Source organism: Siphateles boraxobius, unplaced genomic scaffold, assembly GCF_051911475.1.
Source record: "Siphateles boraxobius isolate OS27281-9 unplaced genomic scaffold, OSU_SipBor_1 15, whole genome shotgun sequence".
NCBI lineage: Eukaryota > Metazoa > Chordata > Actinopteri > Cypriniformes > Leuciscidae > Siphateles > Siphateles boraxobius.
The window spans coordinates 2146161-2168738 of NW_027508755.1; the positions used below are offsets into that span (position 1 = coordinate 2146161).

The 22578-nt window shown below is 36.9% G+C and overlaps 1 protein-coding gene and 1 non-coding gene across 7 annotated transcripts; both read left to right on the forward strand.

The window, feature by feature from the left end:
- Window positions 1–150: 150 nt before the first annotated feature.
- On the forward strand, window positions 151–22546 carry rac1b (Rac family small GTPase 1b). Of its 6 annotated transcripts, XM_077230597.1 has the most exons (8): window positions 151–418; window positions 3727–3798; window positions 5785–5902; window positions 8614–8676; window positions 8804–8963; window positions 21508–21623; window positions 21825–21936; window positions 22032–22546. In XM_077230597.1, the coding sequence occupies exons 1-8, from the start codon at window positions 384–386 to the stop codon at window positions 22403–22405; spliced, it is 1050 nt and encodes a 349-aa protein (XP_077086712.1). In that variant the 5' UTR covers window positions 151–383; the 3' UTR covers window positions 22406–22546. The 6 variants fall into 6 exon arrangements, with proteins under 6 accessions (XP_077086712.1, XP_077086714.1, XP_077086717.1 ...); XM_077230599.1 differs by lacking the exons at window positions 21508–21623; window positions 21825–21936; window positions 22032–22546 and adding an exon at window positions 16208–17342 and having other exon boundaries at window positions 153–418; XM_077230602.1 differs by lacking the exons at window positions 21508–21623; window positions 21825–21936; window positions 22032–22546 and adding an exon at window positions 16056–17342 and having other exon boundaries at window positions 155–418.
- On the forward strand, window positions 14685–14849 carry LOC143738702 (U1 spliceosomal RNA). The gene has a single exon (XR_013203952.1). It is a non-coding gene; the product is annotated as a U1 spliceosomal RNA (small nuclear RNA).
- Window positions 22547–22578: the final 32 nt, after the last annotated feature.

Below are 22578 nucleotides of genomic sequence, written 5' to 3' on the forward strand. Positions count from 1 at the left end.
TTTTTTTTTTTACACTTATGACATCCTATCATGATGAATATCTTTTAAATAATCTGTTACTTAGTGTAAATATAGGAGAAAATAAGCAGAGAAGAAAGAAAGAGATAGATGGGTGTTAGCTGTAGGACTTTTATTCTGGAGGGAACCGAGCGGAAGTGCGCTACTAAATCTATAGGCGTCACTTCCTGTCTTGGGTGGTGGCTTCAAACTTTCTTACGCGACTTCATTCCTGTGTGTGGGAATGAGAGGAGGAAGAAAACTTATTTTACAAAAGCGCCTTAATCCCCAGCCGTAATAAGTGTTGTTTGAACAGCGTCGTTTATTTGACCGATCTTGTGTAACTTAGTTTCGCGCGTAGGGAGAGTAAATATCGAGTTGAAGTCATGCAGGCCATCAAGTGTGTGGTCGTCGGGGACGGGTGAGTAACTTTACTGTCTCGGTACTGACATTTTGTCACTCTAAAGATGACTTCACTCACTTATAATTACTTATACTGTGTCTCAAAGCCTCCTGAACTGCCACTTTACACCGCGTTTATGGCCTCGTTGACTTCTGGCTCCGGCGTGACGTCACGCGCACGGTTTTATTTATTTATTTGTTTGTTTTTTGAAGAAAATGTCAAAACAAAAATACGATTACAATTCAAAATTTCAAACGCAAGGGAGATGTATAAACAATAATAATATTTTAGTGAGTGTAAATGCTTGTACAATTTAAATAGCATTTTGTTTCTTCGAGGGCAATAATGCTTCACTTCATTTTTAAATGATATAAAACATGTGCAAATGTACCTAAAAATGTACATTTATGAATTTAGCCATTAAAATAAAGAATAATAGTAATATAAGTGCGGGTTTGTTTATCGTTGGAGTTTACAATGACACATAAAAGAACACCTTTCAACTATAATGTAACATTTTCATCAACATTTCCAACAATAAAAGCAAGTACATTTTGCAAAATAAATGAACAGCCCTCTACAACTTAGTTTCATCTATATGGTTTTTAGACTTGATTAAATAATGTTTAGCAGGGTATATGCTGTGAAGGAGTTTCTTCCAGTCAACATCCCTCACAAACTCCAATATGCAATAACATTTTCTCTCGAAACAACATCCTACTGGAAAAGAGCTCTTATGATTATTACAACATATTTTCCCTCCAGGCCATTGATTTGCATATTTTAGAAGAAATTGCACCAAACAAAACTGCGAATTCCCTTGGTGGTTTGGAAATATTATATTTTGCAATGAATTCCTTATAAGTAAAAAAAGCCGGCCATCCGAGTTAAATAATGGGTCCACCAAAACAATATTATTCAGAAACCAACTAGTCTTTTGTGTAAATCGAATGTCTTTATTTTTCCAGATAAAGTATTTAATTGGTGAGGTAAAAAGTTGCTTTTGTAAGTTAAACTGAACAAGCTAGAAAAGCTTAATGATGAAATGCAGAAAGTTTGACAAGTATTTTAATATCACAATTGAAAGCGAGGAAAGACATTTATTCCACCCATAAAACATGGAGGAGAATAATATTCCAAACAGAGACTGGATACCTAACAAAAAATTTGTCTTAATTGTTTAATTGCTTGTTGTTTAATGTAGTGACGTTCAGGAAATTAAGACCACCATTTTCATACGAGTTCATTAAGACTGTTTTTCTTATGTAATGTGTCCTTTTTATCCCAAGCAAAGTCAAAGAGCATCTTATCAATTTCCTGTGATATTTTATGATCGACCTGAAGAGTTTTATAAGTTAACTGGGATATAACCTTCAGCTTTGTAAATCATAACTCTCCCTCTTAATGACAAGTCTCTTAAAAGCCATTGATTAAACTTCCTTTTTTTTTTTGTTAATTGGATTGAAATTGAATGAACTTTTATTCTGTTGATTCGTATTTATTGTAATAGGTATTACTTCTGTTTTGACTTTGTTGAAACACTAAGACGCCACTGATTATTCTTTGATTTTGCCACTAGTTCACACTTCTTTACATTCAGACAAACTCTTCTATTTTAAGAGTGAAATCATGCACAATTTAAAGGGATAAAAATGTAAATTCTGTCATTAATTTCTCACCCTCATGTCGTTTCAAACCCGTAAGACTTTTGTTCATCTCTGGAACGGAAATGAAGATATTTTTGATGAAATCTGAGATTTCTGTCCCTCCACTGACAGACTAAGCAACTACCACTTTGACACTTCAAAAAGTTCATAAAGAGATCGTAAAACTCGATCGCTTTATATGATGATTTGTATCACATAAATATCTGCTTTATTGGCAGATATAGAGTGACGACGACTGATATTATACTGTAAAGATCTCAATTATTTATAATACAAGCGATCAGAATTTCTTCATCAATATCAGCATCTGCACCAGATTTCATGATTTTGCTCAGTTTGGGTATAATAATACAATTGAATAAAATTGAGGTGTTTTTTTTTCTTTAATATATGAGCTCCATATTCTCACTGCATCTTAAAAGCTTAAAAAATAGCCTATTAAACAAAACATAAACACACATGCAATTTTTTTTTATTTTTTATATTTTCTTTTAAATTCTTTATAAAGGGTCAATAAACTTCCATTTAAAATAGATTTATTGATTTTATACATCAGGCTTTACATATTTGAAACATTTAATCAGAATATTTGGTTACACTTTATTTTAAGGTGTCCGTGTAATTATACAATTAAGTAATGAGTGATATTTCCTACATGTACTAACTAACGGGTTAGGATCGGGATTTCGATTCTTATTGATTTCTAATTTCGATTCCAATAAGGTAAAAAACAGACAAACTTGGATATCGTTCACATTTAGTCTTATTCTAAAACATTTAATTGTAGCTGAATATCATGAACAAAAAGACTGAAGAACACTTACACAAGGAACGTTTGCCTGTGGTTTAAACAATACAATAGAAAAACAACTAGCCTAACTAATATACATTTCAAGCATTATTAAAGACCCAGTAATTAATAAAGAACAAATAAATTCAGCAAATAGATACAACTGAAATAAACAGTGTTTTAAGATTTTCAGGTACAGAAACTGTAATCAAGTGTAAAATAACACTACACTTCATAAATGAAATGTACATTACAAATATAGTTGCAAAAGTCAATAACGAGTGAATTTTCTCTCTGTGTTTTGTTGTTTGATTAGTGTTGTTATAGAGACCGCAGGGATATTAGGCTACTGTCACTTTAAGAGCTGCACGGATACAATATACTGATACATACATTTATTAGCATGTAATTATGCATAATTTATAGCATTTACGCTAGTAAATACATGTACCTTGTAACAAGGATACATTAAAGTAGTGTCACTAAATATATATATATATATATTTCTCCTAGTTAACATGTTAATAGATTAATTTCATTTTAATTTATTTCAGAAAGAATGAAATGAAATGCATTGATTGTGTAATAATTAAGGCATTATGTGTGGAGGATATTTGTTTCAGTTTGAATTTAATGTGTACAGCTTTTTAGCATTTTTAAAAGTTTGCAAAAATGCTTTCGGTTTTAAGAGGAAGTGAACCGAACACATCGAGACTTCAGCCCTGCAGCGTTATTCATATGAGAACGCTTTTGATCTCAGTGACTCCACAAACTAGTTTTTCAACCTGTTACTGTTACTATTCGGTATCATGATGCCTTGTGTTTCCCATCATCTCCATTACGTGTTGTTCTTCCTCTTCATTTCCCAGAGCTGTGGGTAAAACATGTCTGCTGATCAGCTACACCACCAATGCCTTCCCTGGAGAATACATCCCCACAGTGTGAGTGTGTTTGCTCAAATATCACACACACACACACACACACACACACACACACACACACACACACACACACACACACACACACACACACACCTATATAAACATTGAAATCACTTAATTACTTCTAGATTAGCTTAAAGATTCCTCTTAGAAAAAGTGTCCATTTTAGCATGGAAAACAGTCGGCCTAGAAACAAGGCAGCCACTGCTGCAATATTAGAGTATTAATCAAAATATTCATATTTTAATCTTCAGTCAGTATTGGAGTAGTTAGCTACAATGTAACATGTCCTCGGCCTCCTTTTTTAAATTCCTTATCTCGATGTTTGTCTGGTTTCTTGTTCAATGCTTTTGTTGTTGTTGTTGTTGTTGTTGTTCGTTCTTTGACTGGAGATTCCTGTACTTCTAAGTAATTTGAATAATTAAAAAAAAATCTTTGAAATGAATGATTCAATGACTCACTCGAATACTTCCCTTCATTACTGGAAAAATCTGCGTTTTTAAACTAATCTCTTGAATGAATGATTCAATGACTCGCTCAAATACTTCCCTTCATTACTGGAAAAATCTGCGTTTTTAAACTAATCTCTTGAATGAATGATTCAATGACTCACTCGAATACTTCCCTTCATTACTGGAAAAATCTGCGTTTTTAAACTAATCTCTTGAATGAATGATTCAATGACTCGCTCAAATACTTCCCTTCATTACTGGAAAAATCTGCATTTTTAAACTAATCTCTTGAATGAATGATTCAATGACTCGCTCAAATACTTCCCTTCATTACTGGAAAAATCTGCATTTTTAAACTAATCTCTTGAATGAATGATTCAATGACTCACTCGAATACTTCCCTTCATTACTGGAAAAATCTGCGTTTTTAAACTAATCAATTGAATCTATGATTCAATGACTCACTCAAATACTTCCCTTCATTACTGGAAAAATCTGCGTTTTTAAACTAATCTCTTGAATGAATGATTCAATGACTCACTCGAATACTTCACTTCATTACTGGAAAAATCTGCGTTTTTAAACTAATCTCTTGAATGAATGATTCAATGACTCACTCGAATACTTCACTTCATTACTGGAAAAATCTGCGTTTTTAAACTAATCTCTTGAATGAATGATTCAATGACTCGCTCAAATACTTCCCTTCATTGCTGGAAAAATCTGCGTTTTTAAACTAATCTCTTGAATGAATGATTCAATGACTCACTCGAATACTTCACTTCATTACTGGAAAAATCTGCGTTTTTAAACTAATCTCTTGAATGAATGATTCAATGATATTTTTTAACAGTCACTTGTCGCCACCTACTGGTGTAACGATGTCATTGATCCAATCGTTATTTGAAGAGTCAAGTATCTTTCGTTCTGCTACCGTAGACATGAGTGTTTATATCCAAAAGCTACTTATCTGGAAATATGAATTATTGTACAACAGAAATAATGATACTGTGTGGTTGAAAAGACTGTTTAAAAGCTGTTTCATGCCTATACATGACAACTGCTTTCTGGGTCAGCGGAAACGCAAACTTGACTGTTATCTGTGATCGCACTCGTCAAAGGTTTAAGATTGTGATCTTTTAACAGTTAATTGTGCGGCTCTAACACACAGCCTAGGAAAATGCCCTCCATAAATGAATGCTAAAGTCCTCCGAGACTTTTAAATCACTAGATGGTGCTTTTTCACAGACATGAAAATAGTTTTCCATGGGCAACAGAAAATATCCAGTTTAGCGGGCAATATACTGAAATGTCTGTGATTCGACCATTCAAAATTGGGTATTCCAGAGAGATGTGCAATGAAGTATTTTAATGTGAAGCACTGGCTTGAAAAAGGTTTTTGTACTCTGAGTTTTATAAAGCTGAGAATCTCCTGTCTTGTTTAGGTTCTGCATTTGTTTACAGTCAGCATTTTAACCTGGTGATCAGCGATAGCATTCTCATACTCAGCATTGCATTGCCTTTCAATTGACAGATTTGATAATTATTCTGCAAATGTGATGGTGGACGGGAAGCCGGTGAATCTGGGTCTGTGGGATACAGCAGGACAGGAGGATTACGACAGGCTCCGCCCCCTGTCCTACCCTCAAACGGTACGATCACAGAGCTTAAACTTATACAGGTTTTCACAATTGCTTAGACACATTCCTTGAAACCTTCACCCATTTCTCACAACATTAAAGGGGTCCTATAATATCCTTTTCACAAGGTTTAAAATAAGTTTCTGATGTCCCCAGAGTGTGTATGTGAAGTTTTAGCTCAAAATACCCCACAGATATTTTTATATAGCATGTTAAAAATGTCACTTTTTAAGGGTGAGCAAAAACGCATAATTTCTGTGTGTGTGTCCCTTTAAATGCAAATGAGCTGCTGCTCCCGGCACAGGGGGCGGAGCTACAAGAGCTTGTGTGTGTGTGTGTGTATATGAGTGTGTTAGCAGCTCCGATTACCTCACACAGAGACGCACTAAATATTCAAAAACGTTTAGCCTTTTATATTCAAACCGGAGTCAGACAAATATGTAGAGCAACAGGAAGTTTCTGAATGGTTAGTTGATGAATTTATGTAGCTTATATGTAGTTATCTTCTAGTCATTGATTAGCATATATTCTGTCATTATAATCTATAAATCGTGTTCCTGGGGGCGGGGTTTATGTAAATTTTAGGGTTGTGATGTCACTAACCCGTGAAGAAGCTCGTTGTAGTTCCTACCTGCCGTTTGTTGTAGTCCTTAAAAAGTGATTTCTGTTAAAGCAAATATCTCCCTTTGCTTTGAACTTTGAGCGTCGTAACTTTGCAGATGTTGTTTTATGATCAAACAGCAACATTACACACTAACTAAAGTTAGTAAAAGTGAAATCACAATCAACCACCCCTTTAAACACAAATCCAAATTTTCAAACTAAACTCTCAAAACCATTCACTCTTCTGGCAAAGTCAAACAATTTCTTCAAAAACATTTTATCTGTGCTCAAAATCAAACAATGCTTTCAAATCATACAGACATGAGTCAATAAAATAAGCACTACAGACAAAGGTCAAATAAAACTCAAAATTGGCAGTTTAACTTTTGCCTGCCTGTGTTTAGCGTTTTGAAACATAAATGTGTTTTAGTGAGTGAGAATGTGTTTAGAGTGCATGAGATTTGCAAAGTGTTTTAACTGCCTGAACTTTGTTTAATGTTTTACAGAAAGAGTGATTTATTCGACAAATTGATATATAGCTGTTGAGAATTTGGTTCAGACTGTAAAAAGACTTGCTGTATACACTAAATAAACAGACGCAAAGGTCCCTTGCATAAAACTGGGCTTAAAGAGGACCTATTATTCTTTCTTTCCATGTTCATTGTTCTTTAGTGTGTGATGTTGCCGTTTGAGCATGAAAAAGCTCTGAGTTCTTCTCTATATCAGTGTCAGTGTTTCTGAACTCCTGAAACGCCTCCATTGTAGTCTTGAGTTTCTTCCGGGAACGAACACGTCTCAATATTCCTCATTTAAATAATTAATACGCAGAATAAAGGGGCGGGGCCTGTTTGAGTTAGTTAGTAGTGTGTTAAACTGGCGGTTATGGTAAGAGCGGGACATTTCCCAAACACACTCGAAGCGCTCGACCAATCACAACACACTGCTTCAGCCGGCCAATCAGAGCACAGTGTGCTTTTCAGAAGGAGGAGCTTCATAGAGACAGGAATTAAACGGCGTTAAGGCCCTGATGTTCTTGTTCTTCGTTTAGGGGTAAATCGAAGTTGGAAATACTTTTGTAGAGACATACATGTATAACATTACAGCGATTTAACATCTGACTCCGCTCACACTGCTGAGAGCAGCGCTTAGATGAATATATTTCCTCTTAATAAAAAAATAAACACACAACAAAGTTGACAGTGGTGAGAAAACAGCAGTTCAGAAAGCATCTGATCACAGCAATGTGGATCATGTCACGTTTATATTTATACAGCAACTTTACAATATATTGTTTAAAAACAGCGACTTCACAGTATTAAACATGAAAACGGTGTCAGAAGAACTTCATGTTCTAGTATAAAATACTCTCAGTGTGTTGATGTTTTTACTCGCGTCTAACCTCGACGGACTGAACTGAAGAAAGATTTCCACCTCAGAGCCACACCCACCTATTACATCATCGCCATTGACCAATGGTAGTTCAGGGGGCGTGTCCCAGCCAGAGCAAACTTTCCGGAAAGTTCGTTTTGGAAAGTGGATTCAAACTCCAAACGAACTCGCATTAATCGAAGAACGAACTGATGTTACGTAATTTCAAACAAAATCAGGCCAGTTTGTCGTTTGGTCACATCAGTTTGTTCTTCGATTAATGTGTTTTTGAACATTCAAACATGAAAACCTATTCTAGTAGATAAAATCAAGAGTTAAAAAGGGGGCATAATGGGTCCTTTCTAAGTCTTTATTTTTGTCCACTTAAATTACAGTCTCGATTATCTCTCCATTCTCACTGTTGTCTTATGATTGATGATGACTAAATTTACATTAACTTTATATTGGTAATGTAAGCAACCACACAGATTTTTGGATGATTAACTAATAGCATTTTGCATTCATGATTTGTCTCCGGTCTCTTCTTTTAATATTATCATATGTTTCTTTAAATGCTCTTTGTCGCTTCAATGCAACAGCACTTCTTGTCTGAGAGGTCTTGCACAATTCTGGCAGTAATAAACACCATAAAAAGCGCTTGCTGTTAGTTTAACACTGCCGGATGCCCTGTAAATAGTGTGAACACATCTGTATATCTCCATCGGTACATCACGAATGCTTTTGTCCCATAGGACGTGTTTCTCATCTGCTTCTCCCTCGTGAGTCCTGCCTCTTTCGAGAACGTCCGTGCAAAGGTAAACGCTTTTCCCCTTCAAAGTACAAGGTAAACCCAGCCTAGCAGACATTATTAGAGCTTGACGTGTCCGTTTGGTACCAGTGCTGGATGATGTTGTGATAATAGGAAATGCGTTGTGTGTTCAGTGGTATCCAGAAGTGAGACACCACTGTCCGGCCACTCCGATCATCCTGGTGGGAACCAAGCTTGATCTGAGAGACGATAAGGACACCATTGAGAAGCTGAAGGAGAAGAAGCTCACTCCCATCACGTATCCTCAGGGTCTGGCCATGGCCAAAGAGATCGGTAGGTGCTTCAAACAGTTCATTAATAATGCATTTCACCTTAAAGCTTGGTGTATATAGTTTTTTTCTGTACTAAAGCATACAAATACCATACGTACTACCGGCACATCCGGGAACTTAACTGTCGATTTTGTCACCGCTGCTTTTTAGGGGAAAATAAACTAGTCTTTCTTCAATACAAAATAGCGTCACAAAACAACGTCCATAGACAGCCGGCAGTCGTGAATAACTTAAGAAATCACTAATATTAAACATGTCAAGTAATTATATGTCCACCCTGCCTGCCATAGAGCGTGAAAGATGCATCAACAAACTTAATTTGGTCAATTTAAAAACATGTCCCTTCATTCTCCCAGGGTCAAATTGGTGTAACAACCCCATCCAGTGGGGATATATATATATTATAAGATATATATATATATATACACTGCCGTTCAAAAGTTTGGGGTCGGTAAGATTTTTAATGTTTTTAAAAGAAGTCTCTTCTGCTCACCAAGGCTGTATTTATTTAAATAAAAATACAAAACAAACCCAGTAATATAGTGAAATATTATTTCAATTTAAAACAGCTGTTTTCTAAGTGAATATATAGTGAAGTGTCATTTATTCCTGTGATCAAAGCTGAGTTTTCAGTATCATTACTCCAGTCTTCAGTGTCACATGATCCTTCAGAAATCAGTCTAATGTGATGATTTGATGATCAAGAAACATTTCTCATTATTATCAATGTTGAAAACAGTTATTTACATTTTTATTTCAGGATACTTTGATGAATAGAAAGTTCAAAACAATCATTTATTTGAAATAGAATCTTTTGTAACATTATAAATGTCTTTACTGTAACTTTTGATCAATTTAATTCCTCCTTGATGAATAAAAGTATTGATTTATTTTATTTATTTCCCCCCTAAAATAAAAATTCTTACTGACCCCAAACTTTTGAACGTTAGTGTTTGTTACAAAATATTATTTTTCAGATAAATGCTGCTCTTCTGAACTTTCTATTCATCAAAGTATCCTGAAATAAAAATGTAAATAACTGATTTCAACATTGATGATAATCATAAATGTTTCTTGATCATCAAATCATCATATTAGACTGATTTCTGAAGGATCATGTGACACTGAAGACTGAAAATTCAGCTTTGATCACAGGAATAAATTACACTTTGCTATATATACACATAGAAAACAACTGTTTTAAATTGAAATATTTCACAATATTACTGGGTTTGTTTTGTATTTTTAATTAAATAAATACAGCCTTGGTGAGCAGAAGAGACTTCTTTTAAAAACATTAAAAATCTTACCGAACCCAAACTTTTGAACGGCAGTGTACAGGTCCTTCTAAAAAAATTAGCATATTGTGATAGGTTAATTATTTTCCATAATGTAATGATAAAAATTAAACTTTCATATATTTTAGATTCATTGCACACCAACTGAAATATTTCAGGTCTTTTATTGTTTTAATACTGATGATTTTGGCATACAGCTCATGAAAACCCAAAATTCATATCTCAAAAAATTAGCATATCATGAAAAGGGTCTCTAAACGAGCTATTAACCTAATCATCTGAATCAACTAATTAACTCTAAACACCTGCAAAAGATTCCTGAGCCTTTTAAAAACTCCCAGCCTGTTTCATTACTCAAAACCGCAATCATGGGTAAGACTGCCGACCTGACTGCTGTCCAGAAGGCCTTCATTGACACCCTCAAGCAAGAGGGTAAGACACAGAAAGACATTTCTGAACAAATAGGCTGTTCCCAGAGTGCTGTATCAAGGCACCTCAGTGGGAAGTCTGTGGGAAGGAAAAAGTGTGGCAAAAAACACTGCACTACGAGAAGAGGTGACCGGACCCTGAGGAAGATTGTGGAGAAGGACCGATTCCAGACCTTGGGGGACCTGCGGAAGCAGTGGACTGAGTCTGGAGTAGAAACATCCAGAGCCACCGTACACAGGCGTGTGCAGGAAATGGGCTACAGGTGCCGCATTCCCCAGGTCAAGCCACTTTTGAACCAGAAACAGCGGCAGAAGCGCCTGACCTGGGCTACAGAGAAGCAGCACTGGACTGTTGCTCAGTTTTGCATGTAATTCGGAAATCAAGGTGCCAGAGTCTGGAGGAAGACTGGGGAGAAGGAAATGCCAAAATGCCTGAAGTTCAGTGTCAAGTACCCACAGTCAGTGATGGTCTGGGGTCCCATGTCAGCTGCTGGTGTTGGTCCATTGTGTTTTATCAAGGGCAGGGCCAATGCAGCTAGCTATCAGGAGATTTTGGAGCACTTCATGCTTCCATCTGCTGAAAAGCTTTATGGAGATGAAGATTTCATTTTTCAGCACGACCTGGCACCTGCTCACAGTGCCAAAACCACTGGTAAATGGTTTACTGACCACGGTATTACTGTGCTCAATTGGCCTGCCAACTCTCCTGACCTGAACCCCATAGAGAATCTGTGGGATATTGTGAAGAGAAAGTTGAGAGACGCAAGACCCAACACTCTGGATGAGCTTAAGGCCGCTATCGAAGCATCCTGGGCCTCCATAACACCTCAGCAGTGCCACAGGCTGATTGGCTCCATGCCACGCCGCATTGAAGCAGTCATTTCTGCAAAAGGATTCCCGACCAAGTATTGACTATTGTGTGCATAACTGAACATAATTATTTGAAGGTTGACTTTTTTTTTTGTATTAAAAACACTTCTTTTATTGGTCGGATGAAATATGCTAATTTTTTGAGACAGGAATTTTGGGTTTTCATGAGCTGTATTCCAAAATCATCAGTATTAAAACAATAAAAGACCTGAAATATTTCAGTTGGTGTGCAATGAATCTAAAATATATGAAAGTTAAATTTTTATCATTACATTATGGAAAATAATGAACTTTATCACAATATGCTAATTTTTTTAGAAGGACCTGTATGTATTAAGAGGTTTACTTTCAAAAACGAAGTAAAATCATGTTTACACGATGAGGTACGTCTACGAGTAAAAGACACCTCTGGCCACTGGGTGGGGTTGTTACACCAGTTTGACGCTGGGAGAATGAAGGGAAATGTATCTTTCAAAGCTGCTGTCATTTAGTGACGGGGAAAGCATGAAATCACCGTAATAAGCCGTGTTTTGCTAAAAAAGCACATCATGTCTACTGTCAGGGCCAATTTGAATTGTTTTGATAGTGCTAAAGCTTGGTGGTGTGTCGGTGACGACACAGCCGGTTTACAAGGGTTAAGCTGAAAATGAACCCGTGCTCTCGTGTGTGTTTCTCGGGGTCTGTGAAGTACCTGGAGTGCTCGGCGCTCACACAGCGCGGGCTGAAAACGGTGTTCGACGAGGCCATCCGGGCCGTGCTGTGCCCTCCGCCCGTCAAGAAGAGGGGCAGGAAGTGCTCGCTTCTCTAGAGACTGATGCCATCGACACTGAAACCAGACCAGGCTTTCATTGCTCACTTTTCCTCCATTGTAATCAACCTTATACACTTCACAAAACATGTAGTAAAACATCGATCCCCCGTCTCCCTTAGACAAACACGTGCTATTGGACGAGCTGCGGCCTTTGACTTAATGGATATTAACTTTTTTTGTAAGACGGTTAACGGTGTCCTGAAGTTGGTTCCTTCCATTGAGAACCCATAATAAGTTTGTTTACAGTCTTTGTTTGAGAGAGAAATGAAGATCTTGCCAAATAGCACTACATTAGCATACACCACATTTCTAGCTTTTTAACCCCTAAAGGGCTGCAACCGCTTTAGCAAACCAGAGCTAACCATTGGCTACTGTGAAGCCAGGGATGTGGAGAGAGAGGTATCAGTTAATGAGGCGTCCGAACAGATTTTTATATATCTTGATTATGGGGTTATGTGCACACTATTTGCCATTTGTTTTGGGGGGTTATAATGTAATTTAAGACCACATCATGTCACTTCCGAATTTTAGAAATCATGTTTTGCATAGAGAAAACGAAGCTTGTATTTTAGGACCATTTTCATCACAATATACGGTCATTTTAAAGTTCATTTTGATTAAAGTACAACCAATATTACCAGTGGTTCATAAATAAATTACATAATATATTTTTCTATTAAAGTAACTAGTGTGCATTTTTTTTTTAATATGAGGACTTTGATTGTGGAAAATGGGCTTAATTGCAACTTCAATAAATATGTTCAGTGATCTTAAAACTACACTTCATTTCATTTACTCAAAGTATATTTTCTTTATTTTGGGGGGAATTCACTTGTTTTGTCGGAGGTCCCAGATATCAGCGTCCTCCGTAGATGTGTGTTAAACACAATGTCTGAAATATCTAATTTAGTGTCAATCTCAATATATCGTTAAATCAACACCTTGATGCCCTTTGGGCATTTAAAAATTCACCTTTCTTCAGCCATATATATATAGTCTTTCTTAACAAATTTTTAGAAACTTTTTTTCTTTTTGACACTTTTATATGTGCTAATGTTACAGAAAGCAACAGACTACTGTCAGATCGTACACTACAGGAATTAGTTCATGTGAAGTCGGTTTATTCCCACTATACTCATATGTTGAACTCTTCTTACTGTACTAACGTGTCTTGTTGATTGAACAGCACGTCGTGTGCATCATGGTATTGTGACATTGAACACTTCTGCACAGCTACTTGAACTGAGGACCGGTACAGAGTGTGCGATTTCTCTCTGCACAGTTAGATCCAGATTGTAACCCTGTTTTTAGGGGTATTGATGATGATGTCACTTGTTTTACAGTTAATAAAATGCAATAAATTTAGATCAAACCCTAGAAAGTTGTTTTGTTTTAATTATACAATTTTATATTCCCACGGGTCCTTGAAAGTTTGTGATTCTGAAAAAAAAAAATGTCAAGGCCCTGGAAAGTTTTTGAAAATAAACATTTGCTTGAAATTATTTTGTGCAGTAAGTTTTCTGAAAAAATATTCAATATTATTTTTCTGTAGTTGGCTAATGTGTTATTTCTCCAACATTTCGTGGCCTATGCATACTTAGCTTGCTTGATTTTCGTTAATTATGGCCATTTACGCCTTACGTTAAGTGTTTCCTGCTTGAGTTTGTGTTGTACTTTTGCCATGACGTTCACGTACGCTAAACTGTAACGAGTATCTTACAAGGTAACACCATCAGTGAACACCATAGACATAATAAATACATAGACGCCCAATAGTAGAAAATGCTAACATGTATATTTTGAGAAGAAACCTGTCACCTCAGCAGGGATGACTCAGGTTCTGTTGTAACTGCGAGTTTGTTTGCGCGCCCCTTGTTTTAAATTCCCGGAAGTGATGTAGGCGATGATGCGTGATTTACGTCATTGTTGCTTTTTAATAATAAAACCTATGAAAAACAAAATATCTCAAATAGTGTATCCCAGAAGGGTGAATTGTCTAACATTTTATTTCGATTTGTGTTTCAATAATCTTACTATTGAGTTCTTAAAATATGATTTTGAACATCTATTGTTCCATTGGCTGGTGCACGCTTATGTTGCATCACGGGAAATTGTTCGCAACAAAATAAAGCAATACATTTTTGTTGTTGCTGCTGCTATTAAAAGCTCGATTAACAGCGAAACTTTAATATGAACGTGCAGAAACATGAATCTTCATTTAGATGCCGTTGACTCGTGTGGAGTGACGTGTCCCTCACCGTCACTGAGACTCGTGTTTGCTGAAGTCAGTTTCCCTCAGACTCAATGTGTAACTCATACTTACCTGGCAGGGGAGACACCATGATCATGACGGTGGTTCTCTCAAGGCGAGACTCAGCCATTGCACTTTCGGCTTTGTTGACCTTTGCGAATTCCTCAAATGTGGGAATCTCGACTGCAGAATTTATGGTAGCGGGGGACTGCGTTCGCGCTCTCCCCTGATAACATTGTTAATAACAGATTCATGAAATTATCAAACGTGATCCTGGAGTTGACTAACGTATACACTGGGCGGCCTGCAGATAATCGATAGTCTACATTCACTGGGAACTACCAATCACATTGTAGATCTCAACTGTAGCCTACCAATCACAGTTCATGTGCTGCACGTGCTAATTCAGAGGTGATTGACATCTAATAGTAACGAGCGAAAGCATCTTATTTATTTAATTCTTTGTTTCCGCCTGTACGATCGGCAAGAAAATAGATTTAAAAGAAAACTGAGAAAAGGGTAAGTCTGATCTGTTTATTGTCCACATAAACCTCGCTAGTAAATAGATGTCCTCAGAAAGTTGCAGTAACGTTACACACACGCTAATTTGGCTTTTAATGTTGTACCAGATTTCTGAAAACGGCTGACAACTACTATTCATATTTATTATTAATAGTATTTATATGTTCGAAATACTATTACATTGTGTACTACAACTTCTAGTTCTGTGATAATACTTTTATATTGTGCTTCTAAAAAAATAGTTTTTTGATAAAAATGATAATTTTACAAAAGGACACGAATTCAGAATTACTACGGAATTTAAAAACAAAATAATCCATACTTAATACACTACAAATAATTAGACATCTTCACTGATATTTTAAGTTAACCTATTGCCAAATATTACATGATTAAATAAATCATACTTCAAGATTATTTTATGTCATGCTTTAATGACATTCATAACTATTTGTAGTTATTTGAAGTAATGATCAGCACATGAACTACCCGTATTTTAAGGCTTTGTACATTAGTTATGGTGATGCGGACGTCTGTAAAAATAAATTTGCATGGCACCTCAGTGATACAACTCAATCAAATCAAATTCTATGAACCCGGGAATGCACTGTTCACGTGGTCAGTCACATGATTGTTTGCTGTGAATAAAATGTCATATGCTTGGAATAATACGAATAAATTCCCGTATATAATTTAATATTAGGAAAATAATGTTATATTTATTATTGAAATATTTGAATCTCATTTTTAAAAATAGGAAGATGCGCACATGCTATATTTGAAATGGTTTGCTGTCTTGCATTTTATTTCAAAAGGATGTCATTTAAAAAATGTAGACATTAGCACAATAAGTTAATGCAATCAGAAGTTAGTATCAACAATTCTTTTTCACCTTTTCTTTCTCGGGACCCAGCTGAGCGGCAGAGATTCCAAGGTTGGCCGCCTCTTGTACCTGGTCCTCCATTTGGGCGATTTATGGCGAGGCAACCATAACGACTGGGGTCTCGCTAAGCCCCATTGCCACGCTAATATTAGTCTCTCTGTTTATGCTGAGGTTTACCGCAGTCAGTCGGATCCAGGCCATATCCAGATCTGATGAAGGATCATCGCATGGACACGATGACAACACATCCCTGAAGTGCCAGCCTCATCAACACTGTGAAGGCCTCATGAACACCTCAACAAACTCATCTCCATACCGGCGTGATGACTCCGACCCCCAACCAGATGAACTGGATAAATATTGTGAAAGTTCTGATCCAATCTGACTTCTGACCTATAATGCCGCCTAAATCATAATCATACACTGTTCGTTTGTTGGCCAAAGGAGGACTGGCCCCCCTGACTGAGCCTGGGTTCTCCCAAGGTTTTTTTCTCCATTCTGTCACCTGATGGAGTTTTGGTTCCTTGCCACTGTCGCCTTTTCGCCTTTGGCTTTTGTCTTGCTTAGTTGGGGACATTTAATTTTATAATTAACAATATTATTACAACATTATTTTCCTGTTATCTCTGTAAGCTGCTTTGAAACAATCTGTATTGTAAAAAGCGCTATATAAATATAAAGGTGACTTGACGTGTCTTGAAGATAAGTGTCCAACCGCAAGGTAAAATAGCAAAAGGTTTGTTCTTCACATCAAGTACAGCAGATATAATATATATTCATTCACTGTGAGGAATTAGAATGTTGTATGTATTTCGAGGTATTTTCACGTGTTTACCTGCAAACATGTGAGTGTAGAGCCTTTTAAGGCAGCTTTAATGAAACTGACAGCACATAAGGTAAACAAAAAAACAACAACCCTGTTTTATTTAAACTTTTTGACTTAAAATTACATTACGAAGCTATTCCTACATGATCTGACTCATAAAATTGCTTTTGGTGTATTCAGGTTGATTCAGGTTGAATCAGTAACACTAAGTAATATTTTTAATTTCATTTATAATCACGCAATCATAATTTATTTCTCAGGTAATTCCTTTTGTACGCCTCACCTCGTGTATCACCAAAGCATCTTATATTCTACTTCTGCATTATGTTATTACTATTATTTTATTAATTTTCTTTATTCTTAAAGGTCAAGTTCGGTAAAACACCGAACTTGTCCTTTAATCAGTTAATATAGGCCTGAAGTAATGAGAATACCTGGATAACTAATAAACAAGCAACAAGGATGTTGTGGCAAAAATTTCGATCAAACCATCCACGTAAGAGACACTCTGAATCAAAATTTCTTTTAAAAGGTCTTTATTCTTGCAAGAAGGCCCAGTCACCACACAGTAGAGGTCTGCATGGGCTTTAAACTGAAGCCCGAACCCGGCCCGTACCTGCGATCATTTAACCCAACCCGACCCGACAATTACATTTACATATTAAGCCCGAACCCGAGGTCCATTCTGTTTCTCACAGCAAATACCATTTTTGCAATATGCAAGGTTTCAGCGCGGTCCTCCTCTGATTGTAAGGTAGTCCAGCTGCACTGAATTTCCTCTCGCTGCTGCTGCTACTTGCAGGGATGCTTAGGGTAATACAGGCCAGTTTTGACAGTAAGAGGAAAACACCGCTGTTGTTTTTCCACCAACCCAAGAGATCCCGCTCTTCTTCCATGTCGTGGTTGCGGCTGGAGTATGGCGTAACTTCATCTGCGGTTTCACCGAGGGGCACGTTCACCCACTCCTCAAACTCTGCCACTATCTATATATATATCATTATCATTATCATTATATTTGAGAGAGAGAGCCTGTGTGTCTGACTGTGTGTATGCACATATTGCACATCTGCGCACGTATGTACTTTCTCTCTCTCGCGTGGCGGTCACCACAACACAGCAAGCAGGCAAAGCACACGGCACGCAAACTATGTATAGCCTATTTAGTTTTTCTTAGTTAAACCCGAACCCGACCCGAACCCGAGGCTGTTCATTAAACATTAACCCGAACCCGACCCGAAACCCGCACATTTTTCGGGACCCGTCGGGCTCGGGTCGGGTAGCAGACCTCTACCACACAGAAGTTATGCTGTAGAGTGAGTGAGACAACACCAGGAAGAGCCTTTCATACTGAGTTCAAGGTCTTCCTACACAGCAAAATCCCCAGTGTTAAATTAACACTCCTGGTGTAGCCTACATATAGGTGCAACTACAGGGTGTTAAAAATGAACACCGAAGCAGTGTTGACGTTAATGAGATAATTAAGTGATTAATTAAGTGATGACTGGCCATTAGTGGTGACACTTAATGTTAATAAGAAGAATCATTGAAGGAAAGAGAAACCGCAAGAACACAAAAAAAGAGAAACACAAGAACTGATTCTGTAGGATCAAGTTGTAGTTATTTAACAAGCAGTTTAATCATAGCCAGCTTAAAAGTTTTTGGTACGTATCCTAATGACAAAAATTAATTAATGATATTAAGAAGAGGATCTATGACCTCTGGAAGTATCTCTTTCAGTATAGTTGGTATAGGGTCTAACATACATGTTGTCGATTTAGATGATTTAACGAGTTTATAAAATTCACCCTAATTACACCCTTAATTTTTCGTCAGTGAGACTACACTGCACTGTCTGATGCGATACTGTAGTAGATGGTTGCATAGTTATAATTTTCTCCCTGATATTATCAATCTTGTAAGTAAAAAAGTTCATAAACTCATTACTGCTATGCTGCTTGGAAACGTCTGGGCTTGAAGCTTTATTTTTCGTTAGTTTAGCCACTGTTTCAAATAACTACCTAGGGTTTTGCTTATTTTTTTCAAATAGGGTTGAAAAATAAGCAGATCTAGCAGTTTTTAAGGCCTCTCTGTATGCAATCATGCTCTCTTTCCATCAAATGCGAAATGCCTCTAGTTTTGTTTTCTTCCAGTTTCGCTCCATTTTTCTGGCTGCTCTCTTAAGGGCCCGGGTGTGCTCGTTGTACCACATCGTTGGACTATTTTCTTCAATCTTCTCGAAGCGCAAAGGAGCAACTGTGTCTAAAGTGCTGAAAAAGAGAGAGTTAAAAGTTTCTGTCGCAATATCAAGTTCTTCTAACCTATCTGGGATGCTGAGATGATGAAACTAATCAGGAAGATTATTAATAAAGCGATGTTTAGTGGCAGAAGTGATAGGTCTAACATATTTGTAACACGGAGTTGGCTTTGCAGCCTTGGCTAAATGAAGTGTACACAATACTAGATAGTTATCTGAAATGTCATCGCTCTGCTGCAGAACTTCAACAGCATCAACATTGATTCCATGTGATAATATTAGGTCTGGAGTATGATTACGACAATGAGTAGGTCCTGACACGTGTTGTCTAACTCCAATAGAGTTAAGAATGATTTTAATATACACGTAGATAAAGAAAAATAACGAAAAATATGCATTGGGATTGGCATTTAAATCATTCTTAACTATATTAAATTAAATTTAAATCATTCTTAACTCATTCTTAACTTTATCTTCAGCCATTACTAACTCTGATAGAAAGTCAGCAAATTCTTTGATAAAGTCTGTATGGTGCTCTGGTGGCCTGTATACAGTAGCCAGCACAAATCTCAAATGTGATTTATCATTTAAGCAGGATATTGTTACATTAAGCACCAACACTTCAAACGAATTATATTTGAAACTAGACTTCTTAGTAATTATTTGTGTCTGTTTGTCAGTGTTTGCTTTAGTTGGGCTCTTGACCCTTGAGTGATGATTGTTCAATTATTGAAGACACCTGGGCCCAGTTTTTCAAAAGTAATCCAGTGGGATTTCGGATCACGGATTGGATCAAATCTTGGAAATGGGTTTTTCAAAGGCAAAAGAGGGATTCCGAACAAAGATCAGATCATGTAATCCGATCTTTCATTTGTTCTGGATCAAACCTGCCCTTTGGGTTTTTTTGGGATCTCATTTTGGGATCTATTTGATCCAAAAAAACAGGATTATCCTGATCCCATCAGAAGGGTGGATTCGGTTGTGATTTTTCAAACCAAATAAAACCAGAGTTATTTTTTTAAGTGAATGATCACAAATTCAATGTTTACTGATGATATATACATTTATTCATATTTGAAGCATAAGCATGTCACATCTAATGAGATATGGTAAACACAAACAAAAAAATCTACAATCTCAAAGCTATCAGCTGTCAAATAAACATCACTGTTGCTCACAGCTCTATAATTTCAAAGTATATTAATGGCAATGACAACAACACATATACTCAGTGATTCAGTAGCCTAGTTAAAAGTAATTTCTCACAATTGCATCTCTAATTGCATGTCCAGTGTGTCCTTCATTAGATAAGAACATTGGCGGATGTTCTTGGACATTGGTAAGAACATTGGCGGAACTCCCCTGTTCTGGTTCTACATCAGGCTCAGGTCCATCAAAATTGTCATCAAGAGGGACATGACGCCCGAGGGTTGTTCCATAAAACAAGATTAGAAAATATGCCAGGCTTATTTTGGTTAGTCAGACTTATTGTCTGTGAATTCTGTTTCATAAAGCAAACTTAAAATAGTTCAAACTCAGTTACCCTGGAAACTTATGCTGGGAAACTAGCCTGGTCCAGGGCAGGCTAACTGTCAGGCTAAGCCTGAAATGATGCTTAACCAGAATACCGTTTTAATACTGACCCACTGGGAATGTGACATCGGACTCTCTGGCATGCTGCCATTTTATTTCATGTAACCACTATCAGTCCAACAATGAAAACAAATGCACTTTAAAAATAAATGTAATACATTCGAACATACAAAAAGTGAAACAAATGTAAAGTAAAGGTAGGCCTATTTGTTTAGTTGGTGTGATTTTTGTAATGAATCAATTAAACGTCTATAAATAGGGAGCTCCACCCATATGTGTAGGAGGACGCATAGTCATGGCGTGTCCTTTCATTGATGAGGTGGTGGATGAGGGAGCGATAATCATACGCAGGGCATTTCAAAGAGAACGTACTTTCAGGGACAGGGCAGACCCGTTGGCTTTTTCTTACAATTACCTGCATGAGTGGTATAGATTCTCGAGGGAAGGGATAACATATCTTTGTAGATTACTGAGCCCACACGTCGCAAATAGCACACGGCGCAATAAAGCGCTCACAGTCCCACAGACTGTGTGCATTGCACTTCGCTTTTTTGCCAGCGGAACATTTTTGTACACAGTCGGAGATGCAGAGAATATCAGCAAAGCATCGGTTTGCCGCTCTGTACGGATTGTGTACCTGTCTTTAAAAAAAATGCTTAATGTGTTCATCACCTTCCCTGGCCACAGAGCGATTCACAGTATTAAACAGGCCTTTTATGGAATCGCTGGTAAGTTCAAATAAGAACTATGTAGAAAATGGAAATATTTATTGTCTGTTAATGCACTTAAAAAAAACTTAACTTTTGTAGCTTTCCCAAATGTTATCGGAGCTCTGGACTGCACCCACGTGCGCATAAAGCGCCCGTCTGGTCCGCATGAAGCAGACTTCGTTAATAGGAAATCATTACACAGCATCAATGTACAGGTACAGTCCCACTGAGATTATATTGTAGGCTAGAAGCGATTGTTCTTTACAATAAGCTGGGCACCAGTGTTCTATTTATTGCAAATGCATTAACAATTCTATTTATTTATATATATATATATATATATATATATATATATATATATATATATATATATTTATTTAAGTCCAATGTAGTGACCTACATTTTTAATTATTTAGATGATTTGTGATGCAGATTGCATCATCACAAATGTAGAGGCAAAATGGCCTGGCTCAGTGCATGATTCCAGAATCTTTCGGGGCTCTTCTCTTTCCCACCAACTGGCACAAGGTATGTTAGTCACTTAACATAGCAAAAACTACAGCTTTAAAATACATTCACCAAATTCAGTGCTTAATTATTATTATTATTTTTTTTTTATTCAGGTCAATTCTCAGGAGTTTTGCTGGGAGACAAGGGATATGCATGCCTGCCTTATCTCTTGACTCCCTATCAGGAGACGCAGACTGAGGCACAGCACAACTACAATATTGCCCATGCACGCACAAGAGCTCGTATAGAGATGGCATTTGGGCTCATCAAGTCAAGGTTCCAGTGCCTGAATTACCTCAGAGTGATTCCACAAAGGGCATGTGACATTGTAGTTGCATGTGTTGTGCAACATAACATTGCCTGTCTGAGGAGAGAGAGGCAACCAAGGATGGTTGTAGAGCAAGACTGGAACGTTGAAGGCATTTTTGATGACAATGAAATAGGCAGGGTTATAAGAGACAGTTATGCAAATAATTATTTTGGTTAATACTGTCCAAATGTTAAAAGTTTTCACTTTCCCCTTAATTTACCAGACACACAAGTCATATTTAATTTTTTATTTTATTTAGGTTGAAGCTGGCTGTTGGGGGGTGAAAACATACAATTAAATGTGGTCAAAAAACAAAAAGGTCATGTGTCATTGTTTTAAATATGGCAGTT

Coding starts and splice junctions, on each gene's coding strand:
- rac1b (XM_077230597.1), top strand. CDS start 384: ATGCAGGCCATCAAGTGTGTGGTCGTCGGGGACGG. Junction 8,964..21,507: donor GGCCATGGCCAAAGAGATCG/GTAGGTGCTTCA, acceptor TAACTTTTGTAG/CTTTCCCAAATGTTATCGGA. Junction 21,937..22,031: donor TTCCCACCAACTGGCACAAG/GTATGTTAGTCA, acceptor TTTTTTATTCAG/GTCAATTCTCAGGAGTTTTG.